Below are 25,538 nucleotides of genomic sequence, written 5' to 3'. Positions count from 1 at the left end.
AAGCATATTCTCACATGTGGGACTCTCTAGCTTACTGAATGGGATGGTGGGAGAGTTAGCTATTTGGAAGAAAATAAATTCTGTAAAACTGCTTGGCCGAAATGACCATCTCGGTGTAGCAAGATAATCTAGACCAGGGGTGGGCAACGAGGGCCGTAATCCAACCGGGTTTTCAGGATTTCCCCAATGAATATGCATGAGATCTATTTGCAAGCACTGCTTCCATTGTATGCAAATGGATCTCATGCATATTCATTGGGGAACTCCTAAAAACCCAACTGGATTGCGGCCCTCATTGCCCACCCTGGTCTAGACAGTAGCGATTGTGAATTGAGGACCAAGTAGCTGCTTTGCAAATATCTTCAATTGGAGTGGAACGCAAAAAAAGCCACTGATGCTGCTATAGCTCGGACTTTGTGTGCTATAACACATCCTTCAAGCTGCAGCCCAGCCTGAGCATAGCAGAAGGAAATGCAAGCACTAACCATGTGGAAGTAGTTTGCTTGCTTACAGGCAGGCCCAAATTGTTAGGCTCAAAAGAAATGAGTAGTTGAGGTGAAGTCCTGTGTGGCTTAGTTCTTTGTAAATAGTAAGCCAAGGCATGCTTACAATCCAATGAATGAAAAGCAGTTTCTCAAGGGTGAGAATGAGGTTTTCGGAAGAAGACAGGAAGCACAATGGATTGATTAAGATGAAATTCCATGACTACCTTGGGAAGGAATTTAGGATAAGTTCTGAGAACCACCTTGTCATGATGAAACACTGTAAAAGGTTGGTCACAAGTGCTTGAAGTTTACTTACTCGAGGAGCAGAAGTAACAGAGATCAAGAAGACCACTTTCCAAGTTAGAAACTTAAGATGAGCAGATGCCAGGGGTTCAAATGGTGGCTTCATCAGATTGGCGAGAACTATATTGAGATACCAGATAACTGGAGGCGGTTTAAGTGGATGAGTAGCCAGAAGTTTATTGTTGAAAGGAGCATGGTAAGCACTAATAGCACTGAAGTGAACTCTGACTGAAGTGGTGTTAAGTTCAGAGTTAGATAAATGGAGAAGGTAATCCAATACTGAAGGAATAGAAGATGTGGAAGGATCCAGGTGATGGAGATTACACCACAAAATTAAGCATGTCCATTTGAGTCGATAGCACTGTCGAGAAGGCTTTCTGGAAGCAGCTATAATGGCTTGTACTGGGTCAGAAAGATTAAAATCTGATGAAGTCAGGTTGAGAGATTCCAAGCTGTTAGGTGCAGAGGTTGCAGATTGGGATGTAACAGAGACACTTGATTCTGAGTGAGCAGAGATGGAAAGATCTGTAATGGAATTGGATCCTTGACACTCAGTTGAAGTAGAAGGGAAAACCAAGGCTGTCTGGGCTACCGAGGAGCTATTAGGATCATGGTGGCTGACTCTTGTTTGAGTTTGACTAACGTTTTCAGAACTAGAGGGATTGGTGGAAAGGCATACAAGAACTTGTGTGACCAATCCAGAAGAAAAGCATCTGCCTCCAGATGATGAGGAGAGTACTGTCTGGAGAATAATTCAGGCAAATTGTGGTTGTGGGGAGACACAAACAGGACTATCTGAGGCGTTCCCATAGTAAGAAGATGTGGCGTAAGACTTTGAAGTTGAGAGTCCACTCTTGTGGCTGAAGAAATCTGCTGAGTTCAAGTCAAGTTTATTAAAATTTGTTATGCACGAAATATCAAGTATTTCAATGCATATTACAAGTTAAAAATAGGGGACAAATTATAAGACAATCACAAATAAAATATATACGTACAAATTTAATTACTGATACAAAAGGAGATGGGGATATACTACAATCATTAGAGAAAATAAAGAGACATTTATGAGGAGCACATCAGGAGGGTAGCAAAGAGGGAAGATAAGAAAGTAGAGAAGAAAGAGGAAAAAAGTTTGTGTCCTATAAATAAGGACTGATTGAGACTAAATATTAGGGTATAAAATTAACTGTAAATGAATTATCTTAGCTTTGTCTCAAATGCGTTTTTATACAGGAAACTTTTTTAAAAACTTTTAAATTTTTCACGCAAATAATTTGGTAGATTGTTCCAGAGCTGAGGGGTTATAACCAAAAATATAGTAGATCTCCTAGTACCTATTACTTTCAAGGAGGGGATAGTAGGAAGATGCTGTTCTGTTGATCTAAGTGTCCTAAATGGGGTGTATGGTATCAAAAGGCGGTCCAGAAATATTGGTGCATTAGATTGTCGGATTTTAAAAGTTAACAGTGCAGTTTTGTAAGTTATTCTATACGAAACTGGTAACCAGTGTGCTTTTTGTAGAAGTGGTGTTACGTGGTCATATTTTTTTGAATTAGTAATCATTTTCATTGCTGTATTTTATATAATTTGCAATCTTCTCATTTATTTCTGTGTTATACCTTGATACAACGTGTTGCAGTAATCAAGCCTAGAGATAATTAAAGAATGAATGAGGATGTTGAGCGCTTCTGGTTTTAAGACTTTTACTAAGGATCTAATAAGACGTAGCTTATAGAAACAGTTCTTTACCACTGAACTGAACTGGTCTGGTCATGATAAGAAAGTTCTGGATCTAGTATTACTCCCAATATTTTCGTAGTTGTTACTATTTGAAGTGGGGTTTTATCTAAAAGTATTTGTTAGCTTGTCGGCAAGAGCATTCTGTTTCCCTTACCCATATATGGCTTTGAGAAATATGTTTCAAGGAATCGCCCAGTTCCAAATGTGCTTGGCTTCTTGACACAGAGGAAGAGAGCCTGTTCTTCTCTGCTTGTTGATGTAATACATGGCTACTTGATGTCTGTGCAAACAAGGAGGACCTGATTGGAGAGACAATCTTGAAACATTTTCAGGGCATTGCAAATTGCCTGCAACTCTAAACAGGTTGATGTGAAATGTCTTCTCTCAAGCAAATCACACACCCTGAGTTCTGAGACCGTCTAGATGAGCTCCCCAAGCATACATAGACATGTCTGTTGTGAGTATTTTGTGATGTGGAGAAATGTGAATCAGCAAGCCTCTGGAGAGATTAACGAAGAGGCAAGATGAAGTTGAGCGAAGGGAGTTATATGAACTGTGGATGCCATGTGATCCATGAGACACATCATTTGTCTTGCTGAGATGTTTTGAAGAGTGGACACATGACTGCAAAGGCGAAGCAAGGTGTTTTGTCTTTGTTGGGGTAGGAAAGCCCATAAAAGAGTGGTGTTGAGTACGGCTCCTATGAACTCCAACACTTGAGAGGGTTGAAGATAAGACTTTGGGAAATTGACTTCGAACCTTAGAAACTAGAGAAAAGTTATGGTCACTTGAGTTGCTGAATGCACTTCTTGAGGTGATGAAGCTTCTATCAACCAATCATCCAGATATGGAAATACTTGAAACCCGTGAGTACAGAGGGTTGCTGCTAATGCCACAAAGCACTTTGTGAATACTCTTGGAGATGAAGCAAGGTCGAATTGCAGAACTTTATACTGAAAATACTGATGATCTACATGAAAATGAAGAAACTTTCTGTGTTCTGGGTGTATGGATATGCATGCAGGCCTCTTTGAGGTCTAGAGAGCACAGCCAATCATTTTGTTCTAGAAGTGGGTACAGGGTCCTCAGGGATAACATACGAAACATTTCTTTGACTAAATACTTGAGGGCTCGGAGGTTGAGAATGGAACGAAGACCTCCCGTCTTCTTTGGAATTAGGAAATACCTAGAGTAGATACCCTGATTTTTCTGGGAAGGGAGTACTACTTCTATGTCATTTAGTTGAAGCAGAGCTTCGATATCCTGAAGAAGGGACATCTGCTGAGATGTGACAGAGGACTCTCTAGGGGGGTTGTTTGAAAGAATGGTGATGAAATGAAGAGAATAACTCTCCTGAATGACTTTGAGAACCCAGGTGTCGGTGGTAATGAGTTCAGCATTGATATAAGAGAAGTTGGCCTCTGATGGGTTGGGGAGGTGGCCAAGATGGGGGTATTGTGGCTATGCTCTCTAGAAGCATGTCAAAAAGACTGAGCTGGTTTTTGAGGAGTGGAAGTCTGAGGCTTCTGAGGCTTTTGCGATTTCTGCCTCTTTTGTGGTGGGGGTTTTGACGAGAATGAGGTTGTTGGATAATGCCTCTTGTATGAATAGGAAGCAGGTCTCTGAGAAGATTTAGATAGCTGAGTCTTAGTCTTGGATCCCATTAAAGTGGTTCAGCTTTATTCATGCCGGGTAAGTCTTTGGGTGGCATCCTCTACTTTGTCCCCAAAGACCTCTTCAACAAGATAAGGAATGTTTGCTAAATGATCCTGAACGTTAATGTCCATGTCAGAGACTCGCAGCCATGCAAGACGTCTCTTAGCAATAGACATAACCAATGCTCTGGATGTCACATCAAATGCATCAAAAGCTATTATTACTATAAACTTTCTGATCTGAAGAAAACTATGAGTAGTCTCCTGGAATTCTGGAAGTCGGTCAGAAGGAATATATTGTTGAAAATCAGCCAATTTCTTAATGAGTTTAAGGTGAAGTTATAACTGAGAACCCTATTGGCTAACAGAATTTTGGAAGAGGTGGCGCACAAACTTGGCCATGGTGTGGTCTTCACATCCTGGTGGAGCAATAGCATATACTCTGGTACTGGAAGATTTTTTAAGAGTATATTCCACCAGTAAAGACTGATGTGCCAGTTGCAGTTTATCAGGACAGCATTGTATTCTATATAAAGTCTATCTTCCTTGGAGTAATAATAAAAGTGAGAGGATTCTCCCAGTTCTTAAAAACAAGACTCTTTAAGAAGATTATGTAAAGGCAATTTAAGAAGCTGTTTAGGAGGTTCATCAAAGTCCAATGCCTCAAGGAGCTCTACTCTGGGTTCAATGTCTGACTCCAGCTTAACAGGAGCTTTCCCCATCTGCCTAATGAATTTGGTGAAAGAAAGTCCTTCTGGAGGAGATCTACTTCTAGGTGGGTGGTGGAGATGGATCTGATGGGATGCCATATGACTCTGGAGCAGATAAGGTGGATTCAATATCAGAATCAGTGTCTCATTGAGAATGATCAAAATCAACATCTGGAACTCCAGAAGATTCTCTATAGAAAGGAGGAGGATGCTTCCTTGTCTGAGAAGTGTAATGACTGTGAGAATGTCAAGAAGGGCTCCTTTGACAACGTTGGTACCGGTCAGATGAAGAGGAAGAAGTAGTGCGTTGACAAGAATGTCTAGATCTGTATTGAGAGGACTGGGAATTGGTACCCCGCGGGCGCTTGGATGAGGGAGGAGGAAGAGGGGACGCCAAACGAAAAGAGGGAGGTAAAACCATAGGGGGCGCGGAGGGAAACCACCCCCGAAACCCCCCAGGTGCACGTGGGACCCCCAATTGTCTGCACAAAGAAAGAAATTAAATTGGAGACAAAAAACCCCTGGGGGTCCCCAGGGACTCCCTGCCCCAGCAGGGGTCCCTGCTGAAACCTGCCCCTGTGTTTGCAATACAGGGGGAAGGTCACCTGAGGTTGCAGACAAAATGGAGGGGCCAGACAGAGAAAATGGCGAAGTTCCCGCCAAAAATGCTCCCTCCATGGCCTGTAGCGGCTGAGAAGGCTGAACAGTCCCAGCCGCTAGAACAGGCAAGTCGGCATCAGCTGTCAAAAAATCAGCTGAGAGGGAATCCTTCGGGGAATCCCTCCGTGGGCGGTTGGGGACGACCGGGCTTCCCCACTGCTCCCAGCCGACTCGAGAGGCACCATCGGCGGGGAGCTCTGGGCGCCTGCAGCCGCTGCCGACGGAGCTCCACCACCTCACCGGCCCAAACTACCGATTTCAGTCCGGCCGCGAGTGCCTCGCGGCTGGACCTAATTGTGTCCCACTCCCCCGGAGAAGGGCACAATTGCTCCATACGCGACCTAGCTTGAAACAAAGTGCCGGTTAGAAGAAAAAATACAGTAAAAAACATTAAACTGACAGGGAAGCAACCCTGCAGACCGGCACTACCTCAGGATTTTTATTTATTTATTTTTTTTACAGAACAGACTCCACAGGCTCTCAAAGCAATATGCCTTGCTTGATTTAGGGGGCAAGGCTTACTGCTGAGGCTCCTCTAAAAAAATGTGGGGAGGTGGAGGAAGTGGGGGGAGGGACCCCGCTCGAGACCCGCCGGGTTTGACACCCCCGAGGTTGGACGGACCCCCAAACAGGGCCCGCCCAAGCTCTGTCCGGCCAAAAACAGGGACTAGAAACCCCCTAAACAAATTCCAACAGCCCTACCAAGGGAGATGGGTACAGATCACTCAACACCTGCTGGAGACTGAAAGAAGACTGATGTAAATAGAGAAGGGAGTATATTATATACTGTCCCACAGTTTTGTTTTCAGTCTCCACCTGCTGGTCATGATTGGATATATACCCATTCGTAAAGATTAACCTCTACTGGTCTGGAGAGTGCTAAAGAAGTAGTGCGTTGACAAGAATGTCTAGATCTGTATTGAGAGGACTGGGAATTGGTACCATGTGATGCACACTTAGATTTAGAGGCGTAAGCATCGGTACCCTGAGATCTTGATGTCAGTCGATACTTAGATGGAAAGCTGGAGTTAGTACCTTGGGCCTCAATGTGTCATGCTCAGGCTGGGTGGTACCAAGGAGATCAATGTAAGCACTTGTGCTGTATATAGATTAAACAGGTCACTGAGCTCCCTCCAAAAGAACTCCTTCAGTTGGTCCTAGATGGCCTGCACCAGTACCGTTGGTTCAACAGCCAATACCATTGGTGCTGCAGAGTGTCAAGGGGTGGATGACCTTGATGAGCAAACACACCCTATAGGAGAGAGAGCCTGCAAAGAAGGAGATTGATGATAGTGTCGGCGTTTGGTATACATCGAGGGACTTGATGCTGAAGATGCCTACGATGCTGGTGGAGAAGAGGACAGCTTTTTAGCAGGTTTACCAGATGCAGGAATGATGCCCAGTGTCAAAGGAGGCATCGATGCCAGTATCAATGGCATCGATTTGTCTCCGGAGGCCATGATCGGTCCAAATAACTTCTCCTGCTGAATGTGCCGAGCCTTAAGAGAGTGCTTTTGCAGCGTAGAACAGTGGATATAAGTATCTACTTGATGCTCCGGGCACAGACACTGAATGTGCTAGCTATGTGGGTCAGTAATGGAGATGGGCCTTTGGCAAAGTGTGCACTTTTAGAACCGGGCAGAAAGTCTCAACATATGAAGAAAAATTTAAGTGGCTAAATCGAAAAACTCAAAGGTTGCACCTCAAAACAAAAACCAGTGAGAAAAACACCAAAAAAGAGAAGGCCTGAAGGGGGAAAAACCCCCACAAACATGTATTCTTTGTAAGAAAAAGCTTAACTGAAGAAAGAAACTAAATTTTAAAAAATGAGCCGAAGGGCTAAAATATGTTGGGAAGGCAATGTGACATGAACAGAGTCCAAAACACAACTTCTTCGTTCTGTGGAAAAAGAAAAATTGAGGAACTATGAGCCAACGTCAGGTAGGAAGGCTCTCGCGCGTGCACGGTATGGGCAGTCTTGAAGCTTCTTAACAAGTTTAAAGTGATGGTACACTTTAGCACTGTCCATATTGGACTCCATAGCTGTCACCCACATGTAAGAATATGTTGCCTGCTTGTCCAAGATAAGAACAGCAAAAGAAAATAAAACCAGTTTTCATCTGATGCCCATTCTGTTTTTCTCATTTACATGCTGCATGAAAATGGGTAGGGAAATAAATTTCCTATGTCCCCCTCCCCCCAATATATTATCTAACTTACCCCCTCCCCCTTTTATCAAGCTGCGCTAGAGGTTTGTAGTGCAGGCCAGCAATGTACATGCTCTGAAACATGGAAAGTTCAAACTAATGAACATGTGTCCCAGATCAGTAATAATAAAAGAACAGTGGGAAAATGAGTGCACAAATGCAATTCATTATGCACTACTGTTTTATAAGAAAAACATTTCCAGAGAAACACCTTTATTGTTTTAAGATTTGTCAACTTATCATGGGATCCTCTCTGCTCTAGGGCCATTTATTAAACACTCATAGCAATATTAAATCACACTCTGATTTTGGAAGGGACAAGGAAATTTGGTTTTGTATAAAACAATAAAACAAAACAGTAATGAGGGCACAAAGATATTGTGTAGAACCTCTTTCTAAAATAAAAGGCCCCATTGGCTTATATTATCACTCATGCATTAATTGTGGCTGGAAGTTTAAAATTGTTTCTTTCTTTTTGCAATGTCATGATTTCCATTTCTCTTATATTTTACATTCTGCAAAACCAGATTCATGGTACTGGTGATGACACATTCAAGATGACTCTGCCAGCATTCACAAGCTACATAACATGCTGCAGGACTAAAGACGGATGCTAGCTTCTACTGCTCTTACACAATCTCTCCAAAACACATTATGCATTTCAACTTGTGACTGAATTATAGAGTTCAGAATGTCTCAAGTCTTCTTGGATTGTCTATCAGGTTAACAAGAAATAAATGAGGCTCTTTCTTTTCAAGTTCCTTCATTCTTAATGTAGTTAAAACCAAACATAAAATTAATATAGTTGGTGGGGTGAGGTCTTACAGACTTTTCACACTTCAGAGAATTCTAATTAACTTCTTCTAGCTTGGTGAAGTGTTTAAAGTTGAGAAAGGAGAATATTAAAAGGTTAAAACAAAAACATGTCACAGCCACTAGCTATAGATAGCTTTAAAACAAGGGAAAAAAAGAACAACTTCAATATAATATCTTTCTGTGGCTGTGAAAGTTGGACAAGGAAGGCCTCTTTCCAGACTAAGTGCATGTTAGGAAGAAGGAACTGCATAACCAAAAGGTTGATGTCATTCACTAACAGAGTTTGCTATTATGTGAAACTGGTCCCATGTCATTTCAGTAGCTGCTTTCTAGTAGGAGTGTTTTTGGAGATCACTTAGCATTGTCCAAGTGCTGGGTTCACAGTAAGCCTGAAGAGTCATCCAAAGCCATCTGCAGAATGATCTCAGGGCCACAATGCATTAAAGCACAGTCCAAATCCATTCATAGCAGCATCTGCAGTACATAAAATGCTTTTTGAAGCAGTTTGTGGCAGATCTCCAGCATTGCAGTGCCATCAAATATATTCTAAAGTCTTCTGTGATGGGGTCTCTGATGCATCAGTAACTTGGTCTTAAGATTTAACCGATGTGGACTTGGACAGCAACATGTACATCCTGAACAGTAGGTGACAGCAATTCCAACGAAGCAATGTGTGAAACCTTGATAGGTACACACATCACATGCTTGAATCCATTTTGACTCCAAATGTAAAAGGGATTCAGGTGTAGTGCTTTCTTAACTATTGAATTTACAGGCTGACAAAAGGAACTGGGGGCACAGATAGGGCAATATGCAGACTATAGTGGGGAAGTTGTGTCTATCTGAATAAGGAAGACCTTGGAGGAGATAGAGGTGAATTTTGGGTGATGCATCTAAGCCTTGCCCTCCTCTATCTTCACTCCCTGTGGTTTGATTGTTCCAGTGCATGTTGGCTTCATTTGGTTCGCAGATACAGACTCTTGCTGTTTGGTAGCTCCTAAGCTGGGTTTACCATCATCTCCTCGTGGTTTTACCTTGTTTTCAAGATTTTGGACAAGAAAAAAAATATCAAAGTGATTAGTTGAAGAGGTGATCCAGAGCTGCACAGACACTGAAAACCACCATCACACCTGAAAACTTCCATCACACCTGAAAACTTCCATCCTCTTCATCCCAGATCTCTCTGCTTTCTAGGGCTAACACTTTCAGTAACCTGCACACCTACAAATCTTCCCCATTAGAGGCCAGATGTACTAAACCATTTTCTCCTATTTTGTGTCTATGGGGAAAGCGCAGTCCAAAATGAGCAAGGAGCTCCTCCTATATAAACCAGGCTAGCAATCCACATATGTTTTAAAGTTTGTATATAATAAGTTAGCACCATTTATCTAGCAAGACATTTGGCCTATTTCCTGCTGAATACTATATATCCTAGGCAGGATGATAAAGATTGTTCTTACCTTTTATCTTCTTATAGTACAGGTTCTTGGTGCAGCAAAGTTACCGATTCTGCAGAAATAATTTAGTTTTCCAAATACTGAAGTGGGTTTTAATCTTTTCATTTAGAATATCTTAAGGTTTTGGAAATTGGACTACACAAGATGAAAGCATGAAATCAGATGAGACTGATATTGTTTTCACTGCTAAAGATGACTTGACTGATATAAAGATTTAATATAATTCCAGCTTTCAAAGGGTGGCACAGAGAGGGAGACTGAGTCAGTTTAGGAAAGGGGTTCTTCTGTCTGTACAGCTGCTCCTCCAGGTTAACAATTCCTGTTTTAAAGGAACTCTTCCTAGACTTTCAGATTCGACACAGAATGAACTACTGCTCCCACTGAGAGAGACAATGCACTACTGTTCCACCTGAATATGGAAAGGCTACTTTTCTTTAGAATTTGTTTTTGAAAAACAATTATAAAGACATGCTCTTTCTTATACCTGTTGATTGTAGTGCCCCTGCATAGAACCCATATTTGTTGCTGGTCCAGGTCCAGGTGGCTTCCCACTGGGACTGGCAGAGCTGGGCCTTAAAATGTAAAGGATGCATTCAGAATTCATTCACAAGATAGCAATTAAAGCCTAGCAGTCATAGAGAAGGGAGCAGAGTTTACAGATGAAAGACTCTGGAAATTGGTACAGAATTAGGAAAGAAAGTGCCTCGAAATTAGGAATTTGTTCCATTTTTTTATTTTAACTTTTTATTAAATCAACATAAGTGTAACATACATTAACAATAACTGATATATCTTCAGAATACAGTAAAACGTTCCAAGAAGCCACAAAAAGTGATACAAATAAATCCAACAAAAACTAAATGTCAATTATGCCCCAGTGCCTCCCCCTATCCATCTATATATTACTGGTCTTGCTTAATCCACCAACATCATTTACCCATGCACACATCTACGTATCAGGAAACAGACCCCATAATAACACATCCAAGTCAATAAGAATATTTGTTACTTTTAAACATACGTAGCTTGTGAACAATGGGCAGGCAGTTATGTATGAATTATGCTGGCTGGGAATCCCTTTTGCTGTGATTATATTAGTGGCTGTTGGTCTGCTTAACAAATAAAAAAAGTTATAAAAATAGATAAAAAGTTAAAAATGCACTAAGTAGGACTATTTCACCGATCTACACAACATATTCTACACTTTCAATGTGAAAGAACAATTTTAGAAATATCCAAAACCTGTATTTAAAACTAAAAAAGGCAGAAAGTGAAAGTAGGTCTTACCTGCTAATTTTCTTACCTTTAGTCCTTCCAGACCAGTCCAGATGCTTGGGTTATGTACTCCTACAAACAGATGGAGACTGAGAACCACTGACTTCAGAATGTACCTGTGTAACTCCCTAACTAGTTAGCATTTTTGTACCAAAGCCAGAAGAAATACTCAATGATAAAACAGAATCTCTTCTTAACCAACATCCTTATTTATGATAGCATTTCTTTTTGTTAATATCTCAGAGGAATTAGAATACAACTGGAACAGACAAAGAGAATATAAGGCCCAACTTTAACAGCTACCAAGCACTTACTACTTTCTCTGAAGTACTGCCTTCTGTCCTACCAATATAGATTTAACCAACAACCAAACAATGCAACTGTCTCTGTTCTATGTTCCCTCCCGCCTCTCTCAAAACTGGTAGAGAGAAGGTCCTATTAATATGAAAGACCACCTTGGGTATGAAGGATGGAACAGGACACAAATCCATACCATACCATATAGTTTCTTATATTCTACAATTTTCAACAAAGAATCATAGCAGCTTACAAAAAGATTTGGGATCAGTTATTACATTAAACAAATACTGTAGATTCTAGAGAGCATATTGGATAGCGATCAGTCATTATAAGGAGAAAAGATAAGTCTTTAACATTCTCCTGAAACTGTAATAGGAGGGAACCTGACATAAGTATAGGAATAGGCTATTCCAGACTTTGGGGCCCAGGAAATCAAAGGTAGTCTCAAACAGTGTTTTGCTTTGAACATGATGAGGGAAGGTCAGCTTAAGATGCTGTATCTTTCTTGCATTATAGAAGGAATGAGGAATCTTGATTTCTGATACTAGTCTGCCAGAGTTTTCACCATGCAGGCGATCATGCTTTTACAGACCATGCAGGTAATCTTGAAAAGAATCCTTTTTTTTCCACTGTAGTTCTTCGAACAGTGGGCTAGCTTAGAGAATGACACAGGGACAAATTTTTCCCTGTTCCATTGAGTTCTAATCTTGTTGCTGTTCCTGTCCCATCCTTGTAAACTCTGTCCTTATCTGCACAAGCCTCAAACACTTTAAAGTCATAAGTGCTCGAGGCTTGTGTGGTTAAGGCAGAGCTTACAGGAATGGGGCAGGGGCAGGGACAGTGACAAAACTAGCAGGGACGGGACAGGGAAATTGAGTTCCTGCAGGGATGCAGACAAATTTGACCCCATGTCATTCTCTAGGCTAGCCCTCTCAAATTTGCCTACTCTGAAAATTAATCTAGCCATGGTATTCTGGAGTAGTTGCAATCTCTTGTGTTCTTTCTCAGTGATACCGCAGTACAAGGAATTACAATAGTTTAGGTATAGGATCAAGACAGCCTATGCAACAGTTCTAAAATTAGCCTGGCTTAAAAGGGATCTTATTATCCTCAGTTGATTTAGGGTGAAAAATAATTTTTTGACCATGGAGTTATCTGATCTTCAAAGGTTAGTTGGGAGTCAAGTAATGCCCAGTATTTTTTAAGTTTTTTCAATGTTGAGGATCTCACCAGTGGCCAGTACTAGATCTGTGCATGGTAGCAAGTTATAGTCCCCAAACCATAGAACTTTGGTCTTCTGTTTATTAAGTTTCAAGAAGTTCTTTTGTGTCCACTTGCTCAGGTCCTCTATGAGCTTCACTAGGTATTGTAGGGTGGCCTCAAAAGAGTCTATGGCTACACAAAGTAGGAAGATATTGTCCGCATAAGAAAATGTGTGAATTTGAGGGGAAGAGAATCTATTTTGTCAGACCCACAGGTCCAACACTACACACACACTTCTATCACATGCCCACACCCACACTCTTCTATCACATGCTAAGAGTACTCCATCAAATACCGGCACCTACAAGTTCAACACCACACAATTCTATCACATGTCCACACACACACTTCTCTCTATCACATACCAACACCCACAAGTTCAACACCACACATTTATCACATACTCATTCTCCCACCATATACCCACGCCCACAAATTGAACATCACACAGTTCTAACACATGCACACACACACACATCAATATCACATATCCTCACACACCTCTATCACATACCCACACCCACAAGTTCCAACACCACACACTTCTATCACATGCCCTCACTCCCACACTTCTCTGTATCACATAACCACACCCACAAGTTCAATACCACACAGTTCTAACACATGCACACACTCATACACATCAATATCACATACCTTCACACACACATCTCTATCACATACCCACACCCACAAGTTCCAACACCACACACTTCTATCACGTGCCTTCATTCCCACACTTCTCTACATCACATACTCACACCCACAAGTTCCTCATTTCCACAGTTCTATCACGTGAACACACTCATATACCTCTCTCCATCACATATCCACATACATACCACTATCAAATGCCCTCATACACTTCTCTCTATCACATACCCCCCCCCCCCACACACACACACACACATGCACTTTCTCTGGGAAAAACAAAACAAAATAGAAATGCTTGTTTCAGGTTTCCAGGTCTCGCTGCATCTTGTCAGGTAGAAACTGAGGTTTCAGCCATCATGCTGTGGCTTTCTTCAGGGTATGCTGTGAGGTCTGCAGTTTGTCTTTGTAAACAGAGGGTCCACTGACCTGATTGGGAACAGAGCAGTCTGTTGGTCACCAATTTAAATTTTGGTGGGAAAATCAGTTGGTTTCTTTTTTTTCCATAGAATGGAAAAGTTTCTGGTGAGTTTAAATATGTTCTCCCCATGAAGCTGGGTTGGGTTATATGTATAAGCAATATAACCCAGCTTCACAGGGAGAACATCTATGGAAAAAACCCCAAACAAAGAGACCAACTGATTTTTCCCCTTTTATCATTTTCGTCACCCTTCTTTGAACCTTTCCCAATTCCACTATATCTTTTTCAGATGCAGTGGCCAGAATTGCACACACTATTCGAGGTCTGATCGCACCATGGAACAATACAAGACATTATAATAATCTCATTTTTATTTTCCATTCCTTTGCTGCTAATTCTTAGCATTCTATTTGCTCTCTTAACCACTGCGGCACACTGAGCAGAGGGTTTCAATGTATCTACTACTACTACTACTTATCAATTCTATAGTGCCACTAGACATATGCAGTGCTGTACATCAAAACAATAACACCTAGATCCTTTTCCTGGGTGGTGACTCCTAATGTGGAACATTACATCAGGCAGCTATAGTTTGGGTTCCTCTTTTCCTACTTGAATCAATTTGCACTTCCTCACATTACATGTCATCTGTAATTTGGATGCCCAGTCTCCCAGTTTCATAAGGTCTTCCTTGCAATTCTTCACAATTCCCTTGCTATCTGAATAATTTTGTATCATCAGCAAATTTAATTAACTTGCCAGGTTTTTTTTGTACTGTGATTGCAAGTAATACAGTTATAATCTTGCACAATAGTTTATATGGGGAATAGACTGCTCCAAATGCTTTGATACAAAATTATAGCAATAATTTAAGTGTGTAAATTTGTGAATTAACCTCTCTCTGTAGTTATGTCATCAGCTGTCACTCCAAGTTTGGTGCAAAGTCAGCTACTGAAAAAGCACAATGTTTTTTTTTTCAGTTTTCATTAACTGTGGTCCATGTATGTGGAGGCTATTTTGCTTGGAGGTATTATATGGGCCTTCATTATTTAAATTATTTTATTCTGGCTTAAATACTGAGTGTTTAACAGAGGGGTGTAGACTGAAAGCTCTGACAATTCCAGTGGCCCTCACTGGTTCACATTCAGACAACCAAATGTGAGTTTTTGGTCTTAGCAGAAACCAGGTGATGAGGTTTGGCTACAGTTTTAGCTTGGGTCAAGAACTTTGAGACAGTTTTGGTGGCAGTTTCGGTTTCAGTTGAAACTGAAAAAAGTAGTTTCAGTTGGCCTCTATAAGAAGAAAAAAGAGCACAGTTACTTACCTGTAACAGGTGCTATCCGAGGATAGCAGGCAGATATTCTCGCATGGAGCCTGGTACGGACAGCGTTAAAAGTGTATTGTCACTTAAAATTTTTTTTAAAGTCTCAAGGCTGCCTGTATCACGCATATGTCGATGCCTTCCAGCCCAACATTAGCTCATGGGATCATCAGTTCAGTAAAAAAGCTAAGAAGCTAACTAGAGATGGGAGGTTTGTGAGAATATCTGCCTGCTGTCCTCGGATAACACCTGTTACAAGTTTATTAAAGTTTCAAGTTTATTAAAATTTTTGATTAATCGCTTTGTCTTTTTTTCAAAGCGATGAACATACATATATATAAATAGAAATAATTAATATTACAATATAAAAAATAAAAATTAAGACAATTAATTATACATGACCTTAAAAATTAATTTAAAAGAGAATAAAAAAATCCTAAATACATATTTAACAAAACATGAGTATAGGGAGAAGGGGATAAGAACTACAAAATATAATAAAAGAAGGTTGGTGAAAAACATAAGGTGGGAATTTTTTTTTTTTTTTTTAATTATTAAATTATTGTGATCCAGATTATAAGTTATTAATCAAAAGCGTCTTTAAAAAGGAACGTTTTTAAATTAATCTTGAATTTTTCAATATCATGCTCTTTTCTTAGGTAGATTGGCAAGGAATTCCACATTTGTGGTGCAGTAACAGAAAAGATAAATTGTCTTCTAGTATTTATAATTTTAAGAGATGGAATTGTCAATAAATGCTGTTCGTTAGACCGCAATATTCTATTTGTGGAATAGGGAATCAGTGTTTTATAGATAAAAGCAGGAGTTTTAAAAAACATTGCTTTAAAGGTAAGTAGACATATTTTATATGTTATTCTATGGGTTACTGGAAGCCAGTGAGCGTTCTTAAGAAGTGGCGTCACGTAATCAAATTTTTTCTTTTTTGTTATTAGTTTAATGGCAGTATTTTGTATTATTTGTAACCGTCTTATTTCATTTTGTGCAATTCCCTTAAAAAGGGCATTGCAATAATCGATTTTGGAAATTATTAAAGAATGTGTAAGAATATTTAATGATTTAGAACAAAGATATTGTGACAGGGATCGAATTTGACGGAGTCTATAGAATGATGCTTTGACAATACTGCCTATATGCTCATGAAAGGTTAATTTGCTGTCAAATATAACTCCTAGAATTTTAATACTGTTAACTGATTGTAAAGGAATATTTTTTATAGTGATAGGTGCACTAATTTTAGGAGTTTCTTTCCATGGAAAGAGTAATGTTTTTGTTTTTTCAATGTTAAGAGCCAACCTATTTATATCTAGCCATTGATGGATTTGTTCGAGTTTATTATTAATTAATATGATGTCTGATGCTTTATTGGGATCTAAAGGATGCAGAAGTTGAATATCATCTGCATATGCATAAACATGAAATCCTATAGATTGACAGACTGTCATTAAAGGTGCAAGAAAAATATTGAAAAGTAATGGAGACAAAATAGATCCTTGAGGAATACCATGGGAAGATAGTGAGCTTTCAGAATTTAAATTATTAAATGCAACTGTGGATGTACGATCTGTAAAATAAGATTTGAACCATAATAATACTTGATCAGTAATGCCAATTGATTGCAGTCTGTCTAATAAAATATGATGGTCTATGGTGTCAAAGGCAGCAGAAAGGTCTATAGATATTAATAAAACTGATTGGTGGTGATCCAGGAAATAATGTATTGAAGAAGTCATTCCTATTAATGAATGTTCTGTGCTATGATATTGTCGAAATCCTGTTTGATTTGGATGAAGAACATTGGTTTTTTCAATAAATTCTGAAATTTGGTTGAACACAATCTTTTCTGTCAGTTTTGCCATAAAAGGGAGATTAGCTATTGGCCTATAATTTGAAACTTTTTCCGAACTAATCTTATGATCTTTAATGATAGGGCGAATAACAGAGGATTTCCAAGATTTAGGCATAATACTTTGTATTAGACTTTCATTTATTAATTTTAGGACGAAAGGACCGAAAATTTCAAAATATTTTTTTAGAATAAATGGAGGATTAGAATCTGCACTTGAGCTCTTAATATTAATGGATTTTAATGTCAATTCCAATTCGTTAAGACTGGGCAAGTTGAAGTGGGAACATGTTGAAAATGGCAAATTTGTGATAGTACGATCATGTTCCATATTGAGCTGCTGTAAGAAACTGTGCTTTATCCTAGGACAAGCAAGCAGCATATTCTCACATGTGGGATTCTTTAACTGAAACTATGAGGACTGGAGGGTAAGTTGGCTTTTAGGTAGAGAATAAATTTTGTAGAGCTGCTTGGCTGAACTGATTATCCTGTCTGGAATGAGTCTCCAACATTAGCGGGATGTGAATTTATGGATTGAGTACCAAGTGGCTGTTTTACAGATGTCCTCGATGGGAGTGGAACGTAGGTGAGCTATCGAAGTTGCTATTGCTCTGACAGTCCAGTCCAAGATATCAAAGAAAGGTGCAGTCTGTCAGCCATGTGGAGATGGTTCTCTTGATGACAGGAGCGCCAAGTCTGTTTTGATTGAATGAAAGAAACAGCTGAGTGGAAGTTCTGTGAGGTTTGGTGCGATCCAAATAATAAGTCAGAGCACGTTTACAGTTCAATGTGTGGAGATCAAATCTGCCAGGATGAGAATTTTGCCTTGAAAAAATCAATTGATTGAGATGAAATTCTGTGACCCTTGGTAGGAACTTAGGATGACTATGAAGAACAACTCTATCATGGTAGAATGTTGTGTAAGGTGGATACAAAACAAGCGCTTGAAGTTCACTGACTCAGCATGCAGATATGATGTAAATTAAGAAGATCACTTTCCAAGTGAGATGCTTGAGAGATGAAGTCACAAGTGGTTCAAAGGGAGGCTTCATTAGGATTGAAAGTATAAAGTTTAAATCCCAAGCAACTTCAGGAGACTTGAGAGGTGGCTTAGTATGTTAACAGACCTTTCATGAATCTAGAAACTAGAGGATGCACCAATGGCTTTTTACCTAAAGGTGCTACAAAGCCAAGCAGAAACCGATAACGTGGAAGAAATGTGGTCGACTTTGAAAGCCACCATACAAGAAGCAACAAACCGCTATGTTAAATCAGTAAGTAAATGGCGAAGGAACAATAAGCCACAGTGGTTCTCTGCGGAGATTTCAGACCTCATCAAGGAGAAGAAAAAAGCATTCATCTCTTACAAACAATCAGGGAAACAGGACTCTAGGGAAGTCTATCTGGCCAAGTCAAAAGCCGTCAAAACAGCAGTTAGGGAGGCCAAATTCCGCATGGAGGAGTCTCTAGCGAAGAACATCCAGAAAGGAGATAAATCCTTCTTCAGGTATATCAGTGACAGAAATAAGAACTCAGGCAGGATAGTACATCTTAGGAAGCCAGACGGAGACTATGTAGAAACGGACTCGGAAAAAGCCCAACTGTTAAATGAATACTTCTGCTCAGTCTTCACCCATGAGGCGCCAGGACTCGGCCCTCAGCTACAGACAAGGGTTGACGCAGATGACCCGTTTAGTAATTTCGAGTTTACACCCAGTGGTGTCTACAGCGAGCTGTCAAAGCTTAAGATTAACAAGGTAATGGGGCCTGACAACCTATACCCCAGGGTGTTCCAGGAGTTGTGTGATGTCTTGGCGGAACCACTATCCGCGCTCTTCAATCTCTCCCTTAATACGGGTAACATCCCGTTGGACTGGAAGACGGCTAACGTCATTCCACTCCACAAGAAAGGCTCCAAGATGGAGACAACAAACTACAGACCGGCGAGTCTCACATCAGTAGTGTGCAAACTAATGGAAACTTTAATCAAACGCCAATTGGATACGATCCTGAATGAGGAGAATCTACGGGATCCCCGTCACCATGGATTTACTAAAGGGAGATCCTGCCAATCCAACCTGATCAGCTTCTTTGACTGGGTGACGAGGAAACTGGATGTTGGGGAGTCCCTGGACATCGTATACCTGGACTTCAGTAAAGCATTCGATAGCATACCACACCGCAGGTTGCTGAGCAAGATGAGTTCTATAGGATTGGGTGACACATTGACGAAATGGGTTGGGAACTGGCTTGGAGGTAGGCTTCAGAGAGTAGTGGTGAATGGCACCCCCTCCGAAATGACGGAGGTAATCAGTGGAGTGCCGCAGGGCTCGGTCCTGGGCCCAATCCTATTCAACATCTTTATAAGAGACTTGGCAGAAGGGCTGCGAGGTAAAATAACATTATTTGCGGATGACGCCAAACTAAGTAATGTAGTGGGCAAAAGCACAACAGACATAAATTCAATGTCCGACAACATGATGCACGACCTACTCCTACTGGAGCGCTGGTCTAGGACCTGGCAACTCAGCTTCAATGCCAAAAAATGCAAAGTCATGCACCTGGGCAGCCAAAATCCATGCAAGACTTACACCCTTAATGGCGAGATCCTAACAAGAACTGAAGCAGAACGAGACTTAGGGATGATCATCAGTGAGAACATGAAGACTGCCAATCAAGTGGAGCAAGCTTCATCCAAGGCAAGGCAAATCATAGGTTGCATACGCAGGAGTTTCGTCAGCCGTAAGCCTGAAGTCATTATGCCATTGTATAGATCCATGGTGAGGCCCCACCTGGAATACTGTGTGCAATGCTGGAGGCCGCATTACCGTAAGGATGTGCTGAGACTGGAGTCGGTCCAGAGAATGGCCACCCGGATGGTCTCGGGACTCAAGGATCTCCCGTATGAGGAACGGCTGGATAAGTTGCAGCTGTACTCACTCGAGGAATGCAGAGATAGGGGCGACATGATCGAGACATTCAAGTATCTCATGGGCCGCATCGAGGTGGAAGAAGATATCTTCTTTTTCAAGGGTCCCGTGGCAACAAGGGGGCATCTGTGGAAAATCAGGGGCGGGAAACTGCACGGGGACACCAGGAAATTCTTTTTCACTGAAAGGGTGGTTGATCGCTGGAATAGTCTTCCACTTCAGGTTATTGAGGCCAGCAGCGTGCCTGATTTTAAGGCCAAATGGGATAGACACATGGGATCTATTCACAGAGAAAGAAAGAGTAGGGTCATTGGGTTGGGAAGACTAGATGGGTCGTGGCTCTTATCTGCCGTCTATTTCTATGTTTCCAAAGGCTGCAATAGTACTGAGGTGATCTCTGACTGAAGAAGTTTTGAGACCTAGTCCGGAGGCATCTGTGGTCAATACCTTTGGATGTACTGGAGTGTGAAAGAGAAGGTCTCGGGAGAGATTGGTCAGTGATATCCACCACCGAAGTGATTGTCAAAGTGGTGAGTCAACCTGTATTCAGTGGGATAATGGATCGGTGGCTTGTGACCATTGCAATGAAAGGGTCCACTGAGGTATCCTGAGATGCAGACGAACAAACGGAACCACATGGACTGTGGATGCCATGTGGCCTAGGAGGTGCATCATTTGATGTACTGTGATGTATGGTAGAGAGGAGATATACTGATAGATGCGAATTATAGTGTCTACTCTGTTGCAATAGAAAGGCTCAAGATTGAGTTGTGTCTAGAAGAGCCCCTATAAACTAGAGTTTGGGTTTTTTGCAGATTGACTTCTGGTAATTGACTGCAAAGCCTAGACATTCTAGCAGTTGTATTGTTACAGTAATGGTCTGGTGGGCTTGAAGAGGGGTTAAGTCCCTGATCAGCCAATTGTCAAGATAGGGGAAGACATGAAAACCATAAGAGCGGAGGCATGAAGCTACCACCATTAGGCAATCTGTAAATACTCTTGAGAGCTGATGCCAACCCAAATGGAAGCACTTTGTATTGGAAGTGGTGCATTTCCACCTGGAAGCATAGATATATTCTGTGAGCTAAAATGGGAATATGGGTGTAAGTTTCTTGAAGATCTAGAGAGCAAAACCAGTTATTCATCTGTAACAGAGGCAACAGTGTTCCCAGAGATAGCATCCGAAACTTCTTCTTCACTATAAACTTGAGTACATAGAGGACTAAGATTATATGGAGACCTCCATCTTTTTTCAGTATGAGGAAATATTTTGAGTAGAACCTGTGATCCTTCTCCAGAAGATGTACTTTCTCAATGGCATTCAATAGGAGAAGAGCCGAGAGTTCTTGGTGAAGGAGATTTGTATGATGGGAATTGAAAGATGACTTTTTTGGAGGGTAGCCTGGAGGTTTTGTTTGAAAGTAAAGGGAATAACCATGTCTCACTACTTTTGAGGACCCACTAGTCTGTTATCAGGGCCCAGGCATGGTAGAAATGAATGAGACGACTTCTTAAGGTAAGAGACTAACAGAGGTTGGGACATACTGACTAGGGTCTCTAGAAGGGAGTAAAAATGTAGGCTGAGACTTTTGTTGCGACTGAGGTTGGGTCTTTTGGAATCTCTGTTGCCTAGGCCATTTCTGCTGCAAGGGTTGTGAAGAGGTGGAAGGGGCTGAATATTTTCTCTTAGAATAGTAAGAAGAACTGGGAATATAAAAATCTCTTAGCTTGCTGAGAGGCTATTGAAGACAATAGAGTGGGCATAGTCCTCATGTCTCTTAATTTTTTGGGTAGCCTCTTTGATCTTGTCCCTAAAGAGATCCCAAACAGGGAACATTGGCCAGCCGCTCCTGGACATTAGTGTCGAGGTCAGATACCTGGAGCCATGCCTGCCTCCTCATGGCGATGGAAATTGCCAAGGTCTTGGAAGTAAAGTCAAAAGCATCAATGGAAGACCGTGTCATGTATTTCTTGGTTTCAAAAAGATCATATAGATGATGCTGGAAAGATTAGAGATGATCTGAGGGGATGTATTAATTGTAGGCTGACAACTTTTGTAGAAGGGACTTCGTATTAAAAAAAGTCATATAAAAGTTGTAGCTCAGGATCCTGCTGGTTAACATAGTACCTTGAAAGATTCTGTGGCCAAATCTGCCCAAGGGTTTCCTTTCTCTACCTGGTAGATTTCTGGCCTAGGTTCTAAAGCTATTGAACTTTTTCAATGCCGAATCCACTAGAAAGGACTGATGTTGGAGTTGTGGCCTGTTAAAGCCAGGACAGTACTGGACCTTATAGAGCAGTGGTCTCAAACTTGTGGCCCAGGGGCCATATGCGGCCCGCCAGGTACTATTTTGAGGCCCTCGGTATGTTTATCATAATCACAAAAGTAAAATAAAACAGTTTCTTGATCATATGTCTCTTTAGCTATAAATTACAATATTATTATTAAGACTTAGCCAAGAGGAAAGATTTATAAACTATAAAGAGTTTTACCTCATGCAAAATTGTCATTTCTTTAATAAGACTTTAACTATTTTTTTCTGAGGCCCTCCAAGTACCTACAAATTCAAAATGTGGCCCTGAAAAGGGTTTGAGTTTGAAACCACTGCTATAGAGGGTGCAGAGTTTTCTGGGAGCTACTGGAACCAATATAGGCATCTCTCAGTTTTTGAACATAGCGTCCTTCATCAGACTGTGACAGTCTCTGGCCATTCTTCATAATCCAGAGCATCCATAAGTTCAGCTCTGAGTTCGGTTTTAGATTCCATCTTTATGGTAGGGCATTCCCCATTTGTCTAATAAATTTGGTAAATGACACACTTTTTGGGGGCGATCTTCTCTAAGGAGGAGGTGTAGAAGGGTCTAAAGGGAGAGCATTTAGATCAGAGTCGTAGTGATCAATGTCATACCTTGGGGATTGAGATGGACATCGAGGTGATGCCCTATGAGAAGGGTGTTAAGAAGGGGAGCTTTTTAAACACTTTTATTCAAGAAAGCATGAAAATATATGCAGGCTGAATGCCAACAAACAAGATGCATCTCCAAACACAGTAATGCAACACCCCCCATACACACATACAGACCGAGTGAAGCCAAAGAGAAAAAGCCCCCAAACAAGGAGTCCAAGAATAGGAAAAACAGCCAACAAGCATTGTCCCAGAGTCGTTATGGAATACTTCTCCAACGGCCATAAGGAAGCCAAATATGGCGAAAGGATCCACAAGTGTCTGTGCGTAATGCAGTCAATTTAGACATCAAATAAATGTGATCAAGCTTAAGGAGTAAATCAGATTGTGCAGGAAGATGAGACTGTTTCCAGAAAGATGCCAGACAGAGCCTGGCTGCCGTAGCTGCTACGAAGTGAGCTTGATCTCGCTCTAATCCCAGGTCAGGCTTATTAAGCAGAAGAACATCAATTTGAAATGAAATAGGAGAATGCAAGACAGTAGACACCATCTTCCAAATAATCATAATCTTTGGACAATCCCACCATACATGCTCTGCCCCCCACAAAGTCTCCAACAAAGCCCATCCCCATACTTAAACAATTGAGACAGTTTCTCCGGGGTATAATACCACTGAAATAACATCTTATATCCCTGTTCAATCAAGGGGGTGGCCAACAACACCCGTAATAACGCACTATAAAGCTGCTCCCACTGCTGCACCTCTAAGGGCTAAGTAGAACCCTTGACAAGAGGAGAAGAATAGCTGTCTCTCCCTCTCATTCTGTGATTTTTTGAGGCGGGGGAGATTTCTATTTTGATGCACCTCTAAGGGCGACACCTGAGGTCCTCCCATTTATTCTCATAAGAGCAGACCAAAGGACGGGTATATAAAAGAGCTTTATATAATGTGATTATTAAACCCACCCCAGACCCCAAGCAAAACACCTTAGGAAAGGCTGAGTCCGTCCCTGCCCACTCTGGGAGTACCCGTCTCTGCACAAAATCATGGAGCTGAGTGTACGCAAAAAAATCTGCCGCCAAAAGACCGTAAGCATCACGCAGGGCTGCAAAATGGACCAACTCCCTCTGAAGGACCAGCTGGCCAAGCACCTGAAGCCCCCCCCCCCCCCCCGTCTCCCAGAAACAGAATGTCCCAGAATCATAGGCGGGCAGGAAACCAGGAGCAAACCGAATAGGAGTGGCATAAAAATAGCGCTGCCATGGGAACCACGCTTTTCAAACTTGACCCTAAAAATGTAGAGTACAAGCCATCCCATAAGGAGCCAACTGCATTACCTCTAAAGATAACCATGGTAGAGCTGCTAGAGGAAAAGAAGGGTGAAGTGCCTGTTCCAAAGAGACCCAACAGATGGAGAGGAAAGCCCAATGAAACAAGACCTGTAATTGGGCCGCATGGTAATAATTAACAAAATCAGGAACTCCCATTTCCCCATGTACCTGATCCCAATACATACGTTCCCTCCGCATCCTAGGCGGTTTATGATTCCAAATGTTGGTGAATGCCCTCCTTTGCAGCTTCACCAAAAACAGTTTAGGGACTGAGAGAAGCAAGCAAGAAATATAAAAAGTGAGGCAGTACATTCTTGTGCAAGGCGTTGATCCGACCCATCCAAGACAAAAGCAAGTCTTCCCAGCGGTCAAGATCGGCAAAGACAGTCCGTAATAAGGGGGGATAATTGAGGTGAAAAAGGTCACCCAGATCCTGAGAAAGGCAGACCTCGAGGTACCAAATCGACTTAACCATCCAGCGGAACGGGAAAGCCCCCTGCAAGATAGTTACCAAGAAGGGGAGCTTCAAGGGCTGTATCTTGAAGTACTCCGAGACGTTCTGTGTGTAGAGGTTCAACGCCAAGACCTGCAATGACTTGAACATGAAGATGAACTTCGGTTCCTGGATGAATGCCAAGGTGTCGATCAGTGTAGAAGCGGCGTTCGAGACTTGGCTCTAGATGGCAACTGAGGTGCAGACACATGGGATGACACTGAGGTGTATCTAAAGGGAGAAAGGTGTTTATGTTTTTTAGCTTTTTTATGCCATTCTACCGATAGAGGTATCGATGATGAAGGATTCTTGTCGAGGACTGGATGCCAAGATTAGAAGTTGAGTACCAGTGTCGGAGTCAGCCAATACAGCTGATGTTCCCAATGTTGATCTGAACAGTTTTTCAAACTGTATCTGATGGGCTCGAAGGGACCTCTTCTGAAGAGTAGAACAGCATGTGCAGGAATCTAGATGGTGTTGAGGACCAAGACACTGAATACACAAACCGTGTGGGCCAGTGACAGAATGGCCTTAGTGCACCGCTTAAAATCACTTGGAGCCCTGGACATTGAGGGGTACACCACCAATGTTAGATCGAAGCACTCAATGATCACAGGAAGGTCACGAGAAAAGGAACTCGAAAAAGGGTCAATACACCTGGCCTGAAAACAGTTGTGAGGGGTTCAGAAGGCCCAAAAACTTAAGTTTTAGTCAAAATAAACAAAACTTTTTGGGATGACAGAAAAACA

At 41.4% G+C, this 25,538-nt stretch overlaps 1 protein-coding gene across 10 annotated transcripts in view; it reads right to left on the bottom strand.

Moving 5' to 3' along the window:
- The window catches only part of LOC117367785 (protein O-mannosyl-transferase 1-like), a 435,721-nt gene that overhangs the window by 85,916 nt on the left and 324,267 nt on the right, over positions 1-25,538 (bottom strand). For 9 of the 10 annotated variants that reach the window (XR_004540848.1, XM_033960719.1, XM_033960718.1 and 6 more), the window contains one exon: positions 10,518-10,605. Coding sequence is in view for 9 of the 10 variants with exons in the window: in XM_033960719.1 (XP_033816610.1) it covers positions 10,518-10,605 (88 nt within the window). In the remaining variant the exon portion in view is untranslated. Of the gene's footprint in view, positions 1-7,784; positions 9,611-10,517; positions 10,606-25,538 lie in introns of those variants that run through there. The other variant, XM_033960721.1, reaches the window with a different exon arrangement.

This window comes from Geotrypetes seraphini, chromosome 10 (assembly GCF_902459505.1).
Source record: "Geotrypetes seraphini chromosome 10, aGeoSer1.1, whole genome shotgun sequence".
Classification (NCBI taxonomy): domain Eukaryota; kingdom Metazoa; phylum Chordata; class Amphibia; order Gymnophiona; family Dermophiidae; genus Geotrypetes; species Geotrypetes seraphini.
This window is presented reverse-complemented; position numbering and strand designations above follow the sequence as displayed.